Here is a 13,652-nt window from a genome sequence, read left to right on the forward strand (position 1 = left end):
TCTGCAGTTGTACGCCTGGATTTAAACGTGTTATAATCTCAAGCCTGAAATGTCACATATTATACTGCAGTTGCTGTTTTTTCGAGGCTGCTTTATATTGTTATTATATTACGGGGTGCGTCTCTACCATCTGCAGCCATTCTAACGGCGTTTCTCATTATCCGAGAAACCACGTATAAACTACATGCATTAAAATTAAATGAATTGCTAAAATTACTACATGCGTTTATGAAAAATAAAGTAGTCTAATGTAGGTTAAACGAGGATATTACGGAATAAGTGGAAATATCTTCTGAGTTGATCTAAACAAAGACAGCTGCCCAGTTCCTGCTAGCTACTGCTGTTACCACCGGCCAAAGAAATTCGACCGCAGCTGCATTTCATCCGACACGCCGAGACTTTAAAACAATCGACTGAGGTGTTAAGGGAACGTATGTTGCTAACTCCGGCGGTTTGCTTAACGAGAATACCGCCGAAGTTATCAACACGGTAGAATGGAGGAACTCCAAACAACCTACAGAAATGTGCCACACATTTCGAGAAGCAGGTTTTTCCGCACATTACTGTTGAATTTAAGGGCGACAACGACGTCGCTGGAGATTGAGTACTTCTGCATTGTTCTGATACGATGTACATGAAATACAGCGTGTCGTCTGTCAAGGAATCATTTTAGTTGTTCCAGAATAAAGACCCAGGAGCTATCGATTACAAGTCATGCAGCGAACGTATTACGTACGTCCACATAGGAACAGAGAAATTTTAAGTACCGATTCTTTACCAGCGTACGGTATTAATATGACATTACAGTGATGCAATTTCTTTGTGATTTTTCATATCCATAATGGTTTTATTACAAACATTGTTTAGTTATTAAAATTTAAACTAAGCAATTACTTTACTAACTGTTTATTCTATAAGTAAATCTAAGTATTCCGATTGCTGCGAGAGCTTGGACAAAGCCTAATTAATTCCCTGACCGCGGGTGTTGCTCCGATTCTATAACTTGGATTGTTCCTAGATAATAATTTTTAGAAAAAGACAGCGGCTGGTAAAAATAAACGCCCTTGTTCGAAGTTCAACAACTGGGCACCGCTGCTCCGCAGCCAGCCTGCTCAGTTGGTGCCGCCGGTTGTCTGCTGTCTCTGCTGAACACGGAAATTTTTAAGAGGGGGCAGAGGTAGTAACGGTCATCTCCTTCGCAATAGCAATGTCTGCTGAATTCGTAGAGATTCGACAATCTGTTCATTCGCTAAGTTGCTGTGGTACGCACCAGCGTTTTTCGCAACAAAGAATAATGGCTCAGTGTCAAACGTCATATCCTCCTCAAACTGCAACTGTTAATACGGTTTCAGTAATCACTAATTTAGGTAATAAAGTTTCCGCTGCGTAACTGCATACCGCTGTCAATCCTATCCTCTGTAACGGAAGATAATTGAGGCCGACAACTGCAAAAAGACTAACCACAGGCCAGGTGAATACGTTTATCGGCTTTTCTTCTGCTAGTTCTCGTTCCACACTTCACTCTCCACATTTAATTTCATGTTCTCCGACAACTGCCTCACGACTTCATGGCTGGGTTTTTCCAGAACGCTTCAAATGTGTGTTATCCCTACGTAAATATCTCTCGTGACCTGAATTTAAGGTTGACTTGTTCGTATTTATCATAATGAATCATTTTCATTCATCTTTTCGTGAGTTACTGTAAAGTAGAATAGATTGTGTAAAACTCTGGGCGTTACCATTTAAAACTGAAATTGGGAAACCTCGTCATTTCTTTTGTTGATTACATTCGTAATTCAGTTACAGAGTTTTTAATTAATGAAACTTTAAAATCGGAGAGCGCGAACCTTCTATGTTCTTAGACACACCAACAGTTTTAAACAAACTTTATTCATAATTTATAATTACTTAGCAGGAGTCATGCTAACTAAATGGTTTATATCACAGGGATAATATACAGCAGAGGTGAAGAACCGCTAATTCCATTACCACTTAGCTAAGACAGCAATACTCATTTTATACAGTAAATCACGTCCTTGTGCTAAAAACACTTTTCTTCACGCATGTTGCTTCAAAAATTTATCTGTGGATGCTACTAGACTACAGTGTTTCTGTATAAATTGCACCAAATCACTTCGATCTCTCCCGAGGAACACTGGTCTATGCAAAAAGAATGTTTACTAGCTTAGTCCTACAGCAGACGGTATGTCCTTGCCTTATTCCGAGCCCGGAACTGGTTCACTGAGGCAGTTATACGGAGATATAGTTTAAAGTATGTCATGAAGTGCCAAATATTGTAGATCTAACTAATGACTGAATATCAGACTTTTGCATTTGTCGCATAGCACACAAGTTTTGTTTTGTTTATGAAACTTTACGTCTTACTTGGGTACACGTCTAACAAATGATATGTTGAAAAAGAAACAAGCTCTTATTCAAATACATAAATCTTGGGCAATAAATAAGAATTTAAAGTAACATTGGTATACAAAACATATTCCTTAATGGCGAACTCCCTCCATGAACAATGGACGTTGCCAAAGTCGGATGGCTTGCATGCCTCTACACTATAGATAGTAGTACCGTAGGTGCAACCACAACGGAGGGGTATCTATGGGGAGACTAGACTAACCCGTGTACTTGAAAAGGAGCAACAACCTTTTCAGTAGTTGCAGGGTAACAGTCTGCATGATTGATTTGTCCTTGTAACACTAGCCAACATGGTCTCGCTACGCTTCTACTGCGAATGGCTGAAATCTAGGGAAAACTACAGTCTTATTTTTCCCGAGGGCATGCAGGTCTACTATATGGTTAAATGATGACATCCTTTTGGGTAAGATATTCTGCAGATCAGGAGAAACAAAACTGGCGTTATACGGGTCGCAGCATGGAGATCCTTTAATCAGGCACGAAAGGTAAGAAAATTTAAAAAGGGAAATGAACAAGTTAAAGTTGGATATAGTGGGGATACGTGAGGCTCATTTACAGGACGAACAGAACTTCCAGTCAAGCAAGTACAGGGCTATAAATGCAAAATCAGGTAGGGGTGGATACAGGAGTAGGTCTAATAATGATAAGAAAATAAGAATGCGGGTGAGCTACTTTGAACAGCTTAATGAACGCATTGCCGTAGCCAAGACGACTCAAAGCCAAAACTCACCACAGCAATACAAGTTTAAATGCCAATTAGTTTCGCAGATGGAGTTAGAGATTGAAAGACTGTATGAAGAGCTAAAGGAGATTATTCAGGTAGCTAAGGGAGACGAAAATTTAACTGTGATGAGTAAGTAGAATTCGATAGTAGGAAGAGAAGGAAAAATAATAGGTGAATAAGGACTGGGGGAAAGGAATGAAAGAGGAAGCTGCTTGGTACAATTTTGCAAAGAGCTTAATTTAATCATCGCTTAAACTTGGTTTAAGAATTGTGAAAGAAAGTGGTACAGGTGGAAGAGACCTGTAATGTTCCAGACTGATTGTGTAATGGTAAGACATAGATTTCAGAACCAGATTTTAAACTGCAAGACAGTTACAGGGGCATATGTGGACTCTGATCATAATTTATTGGTTACGGAATGTAGATTAAAGCAGAATAAATTGAAAAAAAGGTATAAAATTAAGGAGATGGTACCTGCATAAGTTGAAAGAACGAGAGGTTGTTGAGAGTTTCAGAGGGAAAATTAGACAACTACTGACTGAGACAAGGTAAAGAAATACAGCAGAAGACGAATGGGTAGCTTTGAGAGATGAAATAATGAAGGCAGAAGAGGATGAACTAGGTAAAAAGATAAGGCCTCGTAGAAATCACTGAACAACAAAGGAGATACTGAATTTAACAGACGAAAAGAGAAATTATGCAAATGCAGCAAATGGGGCGGACAAAAGGGAATGCAGACGTCTAAGAAAATGAAACTGACAGGAAATGCAGAGTGGCTAATCATAAATTGCTGCAGGACAAATGCAACACTGTAGAGACATGTATGTGTAGTGGAAAGATAGATACTGCCTACAGCAAATTAGAGAGATCTTTACACTTACGATAAGCAGCTTTATGAATATGAGATCCGATAGCAAATCAGTACTAAGCAAGAAAGAGAAATTTGGAAAGTGGAAGGACTATATAGAGGGTCTATGTAGTCGAAACAAACTTGAGGACTATATTACAGAAGAGGAAGTAGGTGAAGATGAGATGGAAGATAGGGTACTGTGAGAATAATTTGTCGGAGCACTGAAAGACGTAAGTGGAAACAAGGGTTCACGGAGTAGACAACATCCCTCCCAACTGACTTCCTTGGGAGGACCAGCCATGATAAGACCATTCTACCTGATACAGAAGAAGGGAAAAACCTGTAACAGCTTACCTCTCGGAAGATCATTTTTGTCCCAGAGAAATGTATGAACATGTGACGCAATTCTGACCCTATGTGTTATTTTAGACGACAGGTTGAAGAAATACGGTTGAAAAGAGAGAGACCTATGTTTGTAACATATGTAGGTTTAAAGGAAGTTTTTGACAATGTTGACTAGAGCACACTCTTTGAAATTTTGAAGCGAGCGAAAGGTTATTTATAACTTGTAAAGAAACCAGATTGCAGTTCTAAAAGTCTAAGGACATGAAAGGGTATCTGTAATTGAGAAGAGAATGAGACAGATTTGTAGCTTATTTCCGGTGTTATTCAATCTGTACGTTGCGCAAGCAGTAAAGGAAACCAAGAAGAAATTTGGAAAAAAGAAACAAAACCTTTGAGATTTGTCAATGATACTGTAATTCTTTTAGAGATGGCAAATGACGTGGAAGAGCAGATGAACGATATTGGTAGTGTCTTGAAAGGAGAATTTAAGATGAACATCAACGAAAGTAAAGCAAAGGTAATTGAATGTAGTCGAATTAAATCAGACGATGCTGAGGGATTTGATTGGGAAATGAGACAAGAAAAGTAGTAGATGAGTTGTTCTATTTGGATAGCAAAATGACTAATGATGGAAGAAGTAGACAGGATATAAAATGCCGATTAGTAGGAGCAAGGGAAGTACGGTATTTCTGAAAAAGAGGAATTTGTTAACATCTATTATACGTGTAGTTAAGGTTTAGTAAGTCTTTTCTGAAGGTATTTGTCTTAAGTGTAGCATTTTACAGAAGTGGAAGGTGGACGATAAGCAGTTCACAGAAGAAGAGAACAGAAGTTTTTGAAATGCGGCGTTAAAAAAAGAATGCTGTAGATTAGACGAGTAGACCGAATAACTAATGAGGTACGGAATCGAACTGGGGGGAAAAAGAAATTCATGTCTCAACTTGACTAAAAGATGTGATTGGTTGATAGGACACATCGTGAGGCATCATTCAGAGATGAAGAATAGGTTAGCGTGGAGAGCTGCATCAAACCAGCCTTCAGACTGAAGACCAGAACAATTACAATATGAAACTTTAAACTGGTAACATTCAGGACAGAAATAAAGGGTAAAAGGTTCGTGTAGTCGTCTACCCAGTTTTCATAAATTCACGGAGAGCTGGTTTTCGTCTGTTATTCCTCTAAGATATTGAATTCTTTGAATTGTTCGTGTGTGGATTGATACACACAGTCTTCGCACTGCTGCACTAGCTGCAAATGAAAGCTCCCCGACTTTCATCCCTCGTCGAAAGTAACAAAGGTCTCCTACTTTGACTCATCAGTATCTGGTCAAAGAAAGGCAGTTGCAGCACACAATGATCACTATTGTCCCCCTCAGTTCTCCTTACAATTCCCTCACTGTTCCTAATGTTATCATCCTGTTACTTTGAACAGTCGGCAGCTTCCCTGAGCCGATCGATCCGAACTGTTTCAGTATGTCAGTTTTTTAATGTACCATCGAATGCACCTTCGTGATGTGCTGCTTGCTTACACGTTTCCATTTTCATGTTCAGTCTACTTTGTTGATATCCGTAAGAAGTATTATTATTCAGTATTACCAAAAATTAATAGCGTACTCTATACTTATTCAATGAACATGAAAAAGTTGCTGCAAATGGTATTCGCGGTTATTTTCTACGAACACACTGCACGGCAACTGAATTGGTGGAAAGTAGTAGCAAGACGAAATTTTCACTGATGTTTTCCAACATAACGCACATCGTCCAGAATTTGCATGCAGAGAGTTTCAGGTTAGAATGCGATTGTTTTTCATGAAGAGATATTCATTTGGTTCAAATGGCTCTGAGCACTATGGGACTTAACATCTGAAGTCATCAGTCCCCTAGAACTTAGAACTACTTAAACCTAACTAACCTAAGGACATCACACACATCCATGCCCGAGGCAGGATTCGAACCTGCGACCGTAGCGGTCGCGCGGTTCCAGACTGTAGCCCCTAGAACCGCTCGGCCACCCCGGCCGGCGATATTGATTTGACTTGGTAGTTGGGTGCGTGACGATTCCCTTCAACATGTCTGCACTACGTGATATAATTCTGTAGAATTCTCCGCTCCTTTGTCACACGGCAATCGGATTTTTTTTTCCGGCACTTGAAGTTCAGAACTGAAACATCAATCTCCCAAAAATTCTCGACAAAATCGACTTTCGAGTTTCCCTACCATCTTCATTATCGTAAAGCATGGTTGTTTTTCCAACAAGCAAAGTGGCTCTTTGATAAGTTGCAAGCGTGACTTGGGAGGGGGGGGGGGGGGGGGGCTGGGTTCGATTGCTGGGGAAATCAAATTTTTGAACAAAGGTATACGTTCTACGAGCATTTTCATGAAGTTTCAAATACATAAAAATGGAAAAAAATTAATTTGTAATCTTTTTTATTTAAACCGGCTCGATTTACATTCTTTTGTAAGGGATCGGTAATTAAGAATTTAACTGGATTTTCGTGTACACTATACAGGGTGAGCCACTAACTATTGCCACTTAGAATAACTCCCGAAGTATGATAGTAACTGAAAAGTTTGTGGGACAAATGTTGCATGGGACAACAGGAGCCGTAATATGATGTTAGTTTTTTGTTGCTAGGTGGGGTCGCGTCAGAGACTTTTTTTTTTTAAGTAGGATGCTTTAGTTTGGTACTTATTTTCTGATAGCGGCTATCGAGACGAATCCAATGATGTGTAACAGTAAGATTTTTGAAGATCAACGAGGGTCAAAAAGGTGGCATGAACGTCCATTTACAGAAGGTGTTCGAAGTGATGACCATTGGTATCAATGCAGTGCTGCAATCTTCTTATTATGGATTAAGTGGTATTCCTTTTCACATCGGCACTTATCGAAGCACATGCTCTGACAATTCTCTCTCGCATATCTTCAGGTGTAGTTGGAACTGCTTTATAAACAATGTCTTTTACGAATCCCCACAAGAAAAATCCAGAGACGTCAACTTAAAGGAAACGAAGAGATAATGCACAGCTGCCAACGATGTCTCATTTTAACAATCCTGTTGTGTCAAACAGTAAACTAGTGGATGCAACTCTGCTGAGCAACCTTCATACATACGATTGACGGCAGATACTGTGCCAGTTGTACATCAACGAGCGCGTACCCGTAGCTCCCTCTCGGCTCATTGCCACAGTGAAGTTTAAAGCGCCTTTGCTTCTTTTTCCAGTACACTTTTATACTTGCCTCGCGACAACAGCAAGACAGAAATGCAGGGCAAAAATAAGTCTAGTATTTGTACAAAGAAAACAAATTCGTAACTTCTCGGATCATCAAAAACGGCGACGAGCTGGAAGAGCTCAGCCAGTCTAATCTAAATCGTCACGGTACAATATAAAAAGATATGTGCACTACTGTAGATTATCGTTTAGGAATATGTTCCAAAGATGTACAGGACAGAAGAAACAGTTCCGCGAAGGAAGGAGAAAAGCCTGTCGTTAGATATATTTAATGAGGCCGAGGTAATCACTTTATCAGTTCCTGGATACGGAGGGTCACGTGGAGCAACACTGCTCGTCAATGATAGCGCTCTATGCGAGAACGAGTTCCAGGAAGGCATTCGCTACGCAAACAACTGTTTTTCTTTGACTGATCTCTTACGTGACAAGCGATAAACAATGGCTAATCCACTAAGTAGTCTTCCTTCTCTTTACGGGTCTGTCTCACCAAAATTTCGTACTCGCACTGACATTTCCATTTCCTGAAAGAACCAGTTTTATTGTCGTGCTATGCGTGTAAAAGCGGTGAATGACAAATTGTTGGTAAATAGACGTTACGTCACAGAAACCTTAAATCAGGATGGCCGGGCGCGGATTTCAATCGTGCTCCTCCCGAATACGAGTTCAGTTTCTCCGACAAATGCATTCAACGGCTAACTTGGTCACGCACCAAAATTAGCAGTTTTAAGTTTTCTACGGTCGCCTACAGCCATCATAGCTGTTAACTTATTACGCTGCCTGTGAACTATTCCACCACAATCGCCACTGAACTCTTAACTACCAGTGAGACATACTATATCCACACCTAATATCCCCACAACTGAGATACAAAATCAATTAATGGGGTGAAACATGACGCGAATTAGTAAAGCCAGCTGCAAACACGAAAATCTCTCTGAGATAAATGTTCTGGAGATCCATTTCCGCAAAGAAATACAAGATTATATGATTAAACAAGAGAGCGCAATTCAAGCATTATTACACAATGGCTTTGTTAGAGTATGTTCTTAGGCATGGGACGATACGAAAATGAAAGATTTATTTATTTTGCTACGTATTTTTTGTAATCTCATCAAAAGAAATTATATTCTGAAACAAATTTGGCCATGGCTTTTTGAAGGAACCATTCGCGTAAAACAATTTTGGGACAGATCAAAAAATGTCGGTTAACGGTTATTTGATCAATGATATCACAGTCGCGCAAGTATTTTGAAATGAAGGTTGTGTCACACTGATCAGCAGCGTAGCCCGAGTTTTGGGTTGGGTTGGAAAGTAGCAATTTTGAGGTGAGTTGGTGAAGCCAACGAACGTTAAATGTTCGAGTATAATGACTTTTCTGGAGACTAGAAATCTACTCTGTAGGAATCAGCATGGGTTTCGAAAAAGACGGTCGTGTGAAACCCAGCTCGCGCTATTCGTCCACGAGATTCAGAGGGCCATAGACACAGGTTCCCAGGTAGATGCCGTGTTTCTTGACTTCCGCAAGGCGTTCGATACAGTTCCCCACAGTCGTTTGATGAACAAAGTAAGAGCATAAGGACTATCAGACCAATTGTGTGATTGGATTGAGGAGTTCCTAGATAACAGAGCGCAGCATGTCATTCTCAATGGAGAGAAGTCTTCCGAAGTAAGTGTGATTTCAGGTGTGCCACAGGGGAGTGTCATGGGACCGTTGCTGTTCACAATATACATAAATGACCTGGTGGATGACATCGGAAGTTCACTGAGGCTTTTTGCAGATGATGCTGTGGTGTATCGAGAGGTTGTAACAATGGAAAATTGTACTGAAATGCAGGAGGATCTGCAGCGAATTGACGCATGGTGCAGGGAATGGCAATTGAATCTCAATGTAGACAAGTGTAATGTGCTGCGAATACATAGAAAGATAGATCCCTTATCATTTAGCTACAAAATAGCAGGTCAGCAACTGGAAGCAGTTAATTCCATAAATTATCTGGGAGTACGCATTAGGAGTGATTTAAAATGGAATGATCATATAAAGTTGATCGTCGGTAAAGCAGACGCCAGACAGATTCATTGGAAGAATCCTAAGGAAATGCAATCCGAAAACAAAGGAAGTAGGTTACAGTACACTAGTTCGCCCACTGCTTGAATACTGCTCAGCGGTGTGGGATCCGTACCAGATAGGGTTGATAGAAGAGATAGAGAAGATCCAACGGAGAGCAGCGCGCTTCGTTACAGGATCATTTAGTAATCGCGAAAGCGTTACGGGGATGATAGATAAACTCCAGTGGAAGACTCTACAGGAGAGACGCTCAGTAGCTCGGCACGGGCTTTTGTTAAAGTTTCGAGAACATACCTTCACCGAAGAGTCCAGCAGTATATTGCTCCCTCCTACGTATATCTCGCGAAGAGACCATGAGGATAAAATCAGAGAGATTAGAGCCCACACAGAAGCATACAGACAATTCTTCTTTCCACGAACAATACGAGACTGGAATAGAAGGGAGAACCGATAGAGGTACTCAGGGTACCCTCCGCCACACACCGTCAGGTGGCTTGCGGAGTATGGATGTAGATGTAGATATTTTTTTATATGTTGCGCATTTCGCTTTATATTTCCATCCCTGCTAAAACCCCATATTTTCTCATTCTCTGGTATTTTCAAGTTTTTGGTACCAATGTTAGAAGGCGTTAATAGTAAGAATGCCCTTGTCCAGATATCCCCATTCTCACAGGTGCCGCCACGTTGATATAATACTGTACGTATGATTGTATGACGTGATAGTGGCCATAGTGGTTAATTAGTGCTGAAGAATAGTTGTCTGTTGATAGCGTCAGTCGCTCTCCTCGCGGCTTCCGGCATAAATATACCGGAACCTTCATCCATTAGAAATGAAATACATTAGCATTTATTCGTAGGCGCTATTCATTACATCCAGCAAGGTACTGGAACACATTTGTTCAACACATAGTGCTGCACTCTTCTGAAACACTAAATGACGTATAATTGGCTAATGAATCGGCAAGGATGTTGCTGCCCTAACAATCAGTACTCCATTAAAATAAAATAAATACAAAACAAAAACCTGAGAACGAATTAGGTCTTCTGAAGCAGTAAAAGAGTCTTGACAAGGTTCAGGTATGAGAACAACAAATCCAGAACACAAGAAAAATCGAAATAATTTCTATAAAACAAAGAACGCGATCTGGCGAAAAAATAATTATGTTGGCCATAGACACGATAACGTGTTCGAGTACACGCCCACTAAACAAGAGAAAGTGAGTTTGAGAAGGACCAAAGTTCTCAGAAACCTTTATACAGGGACAGCACTGCCACTAGCGTACAGTAAAGAGAAGACGTCCCAGCCACGAATACCACCAGCACCACCAAATAAAGCAGTAAATAAATGTCATGCCTGCAAGCCTAGTGCAGAGACCTTGGGCTTGATGCCAGTTTGTCGGTTTGTGTGTCGAATTCGCGGCTTAGTTTATCAAACAGCTTCTCATTTGGCCCCACGAAGCACAGTGGGCCCCCTCCTGCAGACCTTTCCGCAAGAGTAAAACTTGAGATGGTTCCCGAAAATCTAACCCGGCACTTCCGCTTCAATTCCTATTAGTACTAGACCACTACTGTCTTTAAACTCTACGTTTTTACCGGAGACGCAGTTCGTAAGGTTCTGACAGTAGAGACTTGGTGAGAAGCGCCGTCTTCTGTGATCAATGGCATTTACATAAGCTGTCTGAAGTGACTGTAATCAACCACACGAAACGTCTCAATTCGTGGATTCCCATGTAAAAGTTACGTAGTACAGCCCCCCCCCCCCTTTGTAGTTTTCATAGCGTATGTATGATATATGTACATTATAGGCATCAAAATAGTCCGAGACTTGTCCATATTCTAATATAGGCTTTCTGATTTTATCTTGTAGTTTCGATTTTTACAACGAAAAGCGTGTTAAATATGGCAAACTGCGTTAAATACGTCGCGAACTTGAACAGCAGGCTACATTACAAGTTTATCTTTAACTACGGCCTCTATTTCTCATTCCCATTCGTTAGCCTCGCCAACTCTCACCCAAATTATCACATTCCAACCCAACTTAGACCTCTGACTTTGCTACAGATGTCTACCACCACAATCAATTTTCCGCGGAGGACCACTGTCACACTCTAGCCGGTTCTCTCACTATTGCGCACAACTTCACTTATTTTCACTGTTTCCCTGTAGTCTTGCAATGTAGCTTCGCTCCGTGAAAAATACAGACGGCGGCATATATTGAAATGTTGCCGTACCTACTTATTACGCAACAGGCATTTGACCGCAGATGAAAATGTAGTACGTTCGGGTATGAGATAGGAGGCTAGATACCACAGGTTGAAAACATATTACAATTGTGCAGGATCAGAACGGAAGCATACGTCTGTAACGCAATCGAGAACGTTCGACATGGCAGCACTGTAACTTGTTGCGGTGGACAGAAGGCACGTGAGAATGGCACGCCAGAAGGGCAGATTTGCGCAGAAGCGAACGCCGAGGCCAGATAAAGCGTTTGAGAGCAGATAAGCCGCTGCAGCAGTCACCTCTTGACGGCTTGTAGCCGGACGCTCGGTCGACGATCACCTCCCGCATGTCGACTTCGCTCTCCATTCGCAGCGGCGTACAGTCGGTGGCTAGCAGCGCTTCCCCTTGGCACGCCGCCAGTCAGGTGACGGCTCGAGTACACACAGCGTCGGGAACCGGCAGGCGCGCGTCGCTCACTAACGGGCCCCGCGCACTGACGACCATATCTGTCGTTCCGCGATTCACGTCTATCGTTCTTGCAATTCCCGTTGGGCGGGCTTGTCTCGTGCGCATGCAGCGTAGCGCTGTGTGTCACTGGGGACTCCGTTAAACACGTTGACTGCCACTGGGCCTCAGGCGAGCCTTCGGCTGTAAGCGCCGGCGACCTCGTGAAAGTCAATATGATAAGGTAGCGGGAAGTACAAACTGTTTCAATAACCGCTGACGTTCAAACCCGCGTCCGGCCATCCTGATATAGGTTTTCCGTGATTTCCCTAAATCGCTCCAGGCAAATGCCGGGATGGTTCCTTTGAAAGGGCATGGCCGAGTTCCTTCCCTGTCCTCTAATCCGATGAGACCGATAACCTCGCTGTTTGGTCTCCTCCTCCAAACAACCCAACCCAAGCGTATTCCGATTACAGGATACGCCAACGCTTCAGAGAAGTTGCCCTTCCCCTGTTTCGAACATTTGACTAGACGGTTAACACTACTACTATGAAATGAACACCCTTAGCTGCTTACAGGCGTTGACATACGTCAACGGGGACAGATGAAAATGTGTGCCCCGACCGGGACTCGAACCCGGGATCTCCTGCTTTCGGACATGTCCGAAAGAACAGATACCATCTTAGTATATATATATGGTTAACACTACCGCTACCCCAAGAGCACTACCCGACCCGCCAGCCTTCCTCACAGCGTACTCTCACAGCTTAACTCCTACGATTTTTTTTTCTTTTTTGTTATTCATATTAGAGCCTTCGATACCTCCCGTCACCTATGACCAACGATGTCATCAAAGTGGCGGACATAAGCGACTCGTCGAAATGCAATATGTATAATCTAAGGACCACAACAAACTGACACATTTAGCCTAGCCTAGACCGGGAGCTACGCTACAAGCCAGTCAGCCACCATACCCTACATTCCGAAAAACTGACGCAAAAAAAAACAAAAAAAAAAAAAAAAAAAAAAAAAAAAAATTGTCAATGTTCTGTTCTCTTTTCGTTTGCGCGCACACAACGCCACGCCAAGTCATGATTACGTCACTGGCCAAAGCCTACCTCCTGTATCCTCCCAATGAAAGCGGGAAGCGAGTTGTCTATGGGGTCAATTCCTCAGCAATTGTTGTGGTCTTCAATCCGTAGACTGGTTTGCTGCAGCTCTCCATGCTACTCTTATCCTGTGCAAGCCTCTTCGTCTCCAAATAACTATTGCAACCGACATCCTTTTGAATCTGCTTACTGTACTAATCTCTTGGTCTCCCTCTACGATCTCCCCCCCCACTCC

At 41.9% G+C, this 13,652-nt stretch overlaps 1 protein-coding gene across 4 annotated transcripts in view; it reads right to left on the minus strand.

Annotated features, from left to right (window-relative positions):
• Nucleotides 1-13,652, minus strand: part of LOC124554749 (band 7 protein AGAP004871-like) — a 273,498-nt gene that overhangs the window by 71,963 nt on the left and 187,883 nt on the right. Inside the window, exon 1 of one of the 4 annotated variants that reach the window (XM_047128396.1) lies at nucleotides 12,164-12,354. The exons of 2 other annotated variants lie outside the window; for them this stretch is intronic. In XM_047128396.1, coding sequence (XP_046984352.1) covers nucleotides 12,164-12,230 — 67 coding nt within the window. In that variant the 5' untranslated portion in view covers nucleotides 12,231-12,354. Of the gene's footprint in view, nucleotides 1-12,163; nucleotides 12,355-13,652 lie in introns of those variants that run through there. One more of the 4 variants, XM_047128395.1, reaches the window with a different exon arrangement.

The sequence above is a fragment of the Schistocerca americana genome, chromosome X (genome assembly GCF_021461395.2).
Source record: "Schistocerca americana isolate TAMUIC-IGC-003095 chromosome X, iqSchAmer2.1, whole genome shotgun sequence".
Classification (NCBI taxonomy): Eukaryota; Metazoa; Arthropoda; class Insecta; order Orthoptera; family Acrididae; genus Schistocerca; species Schistocerca americana.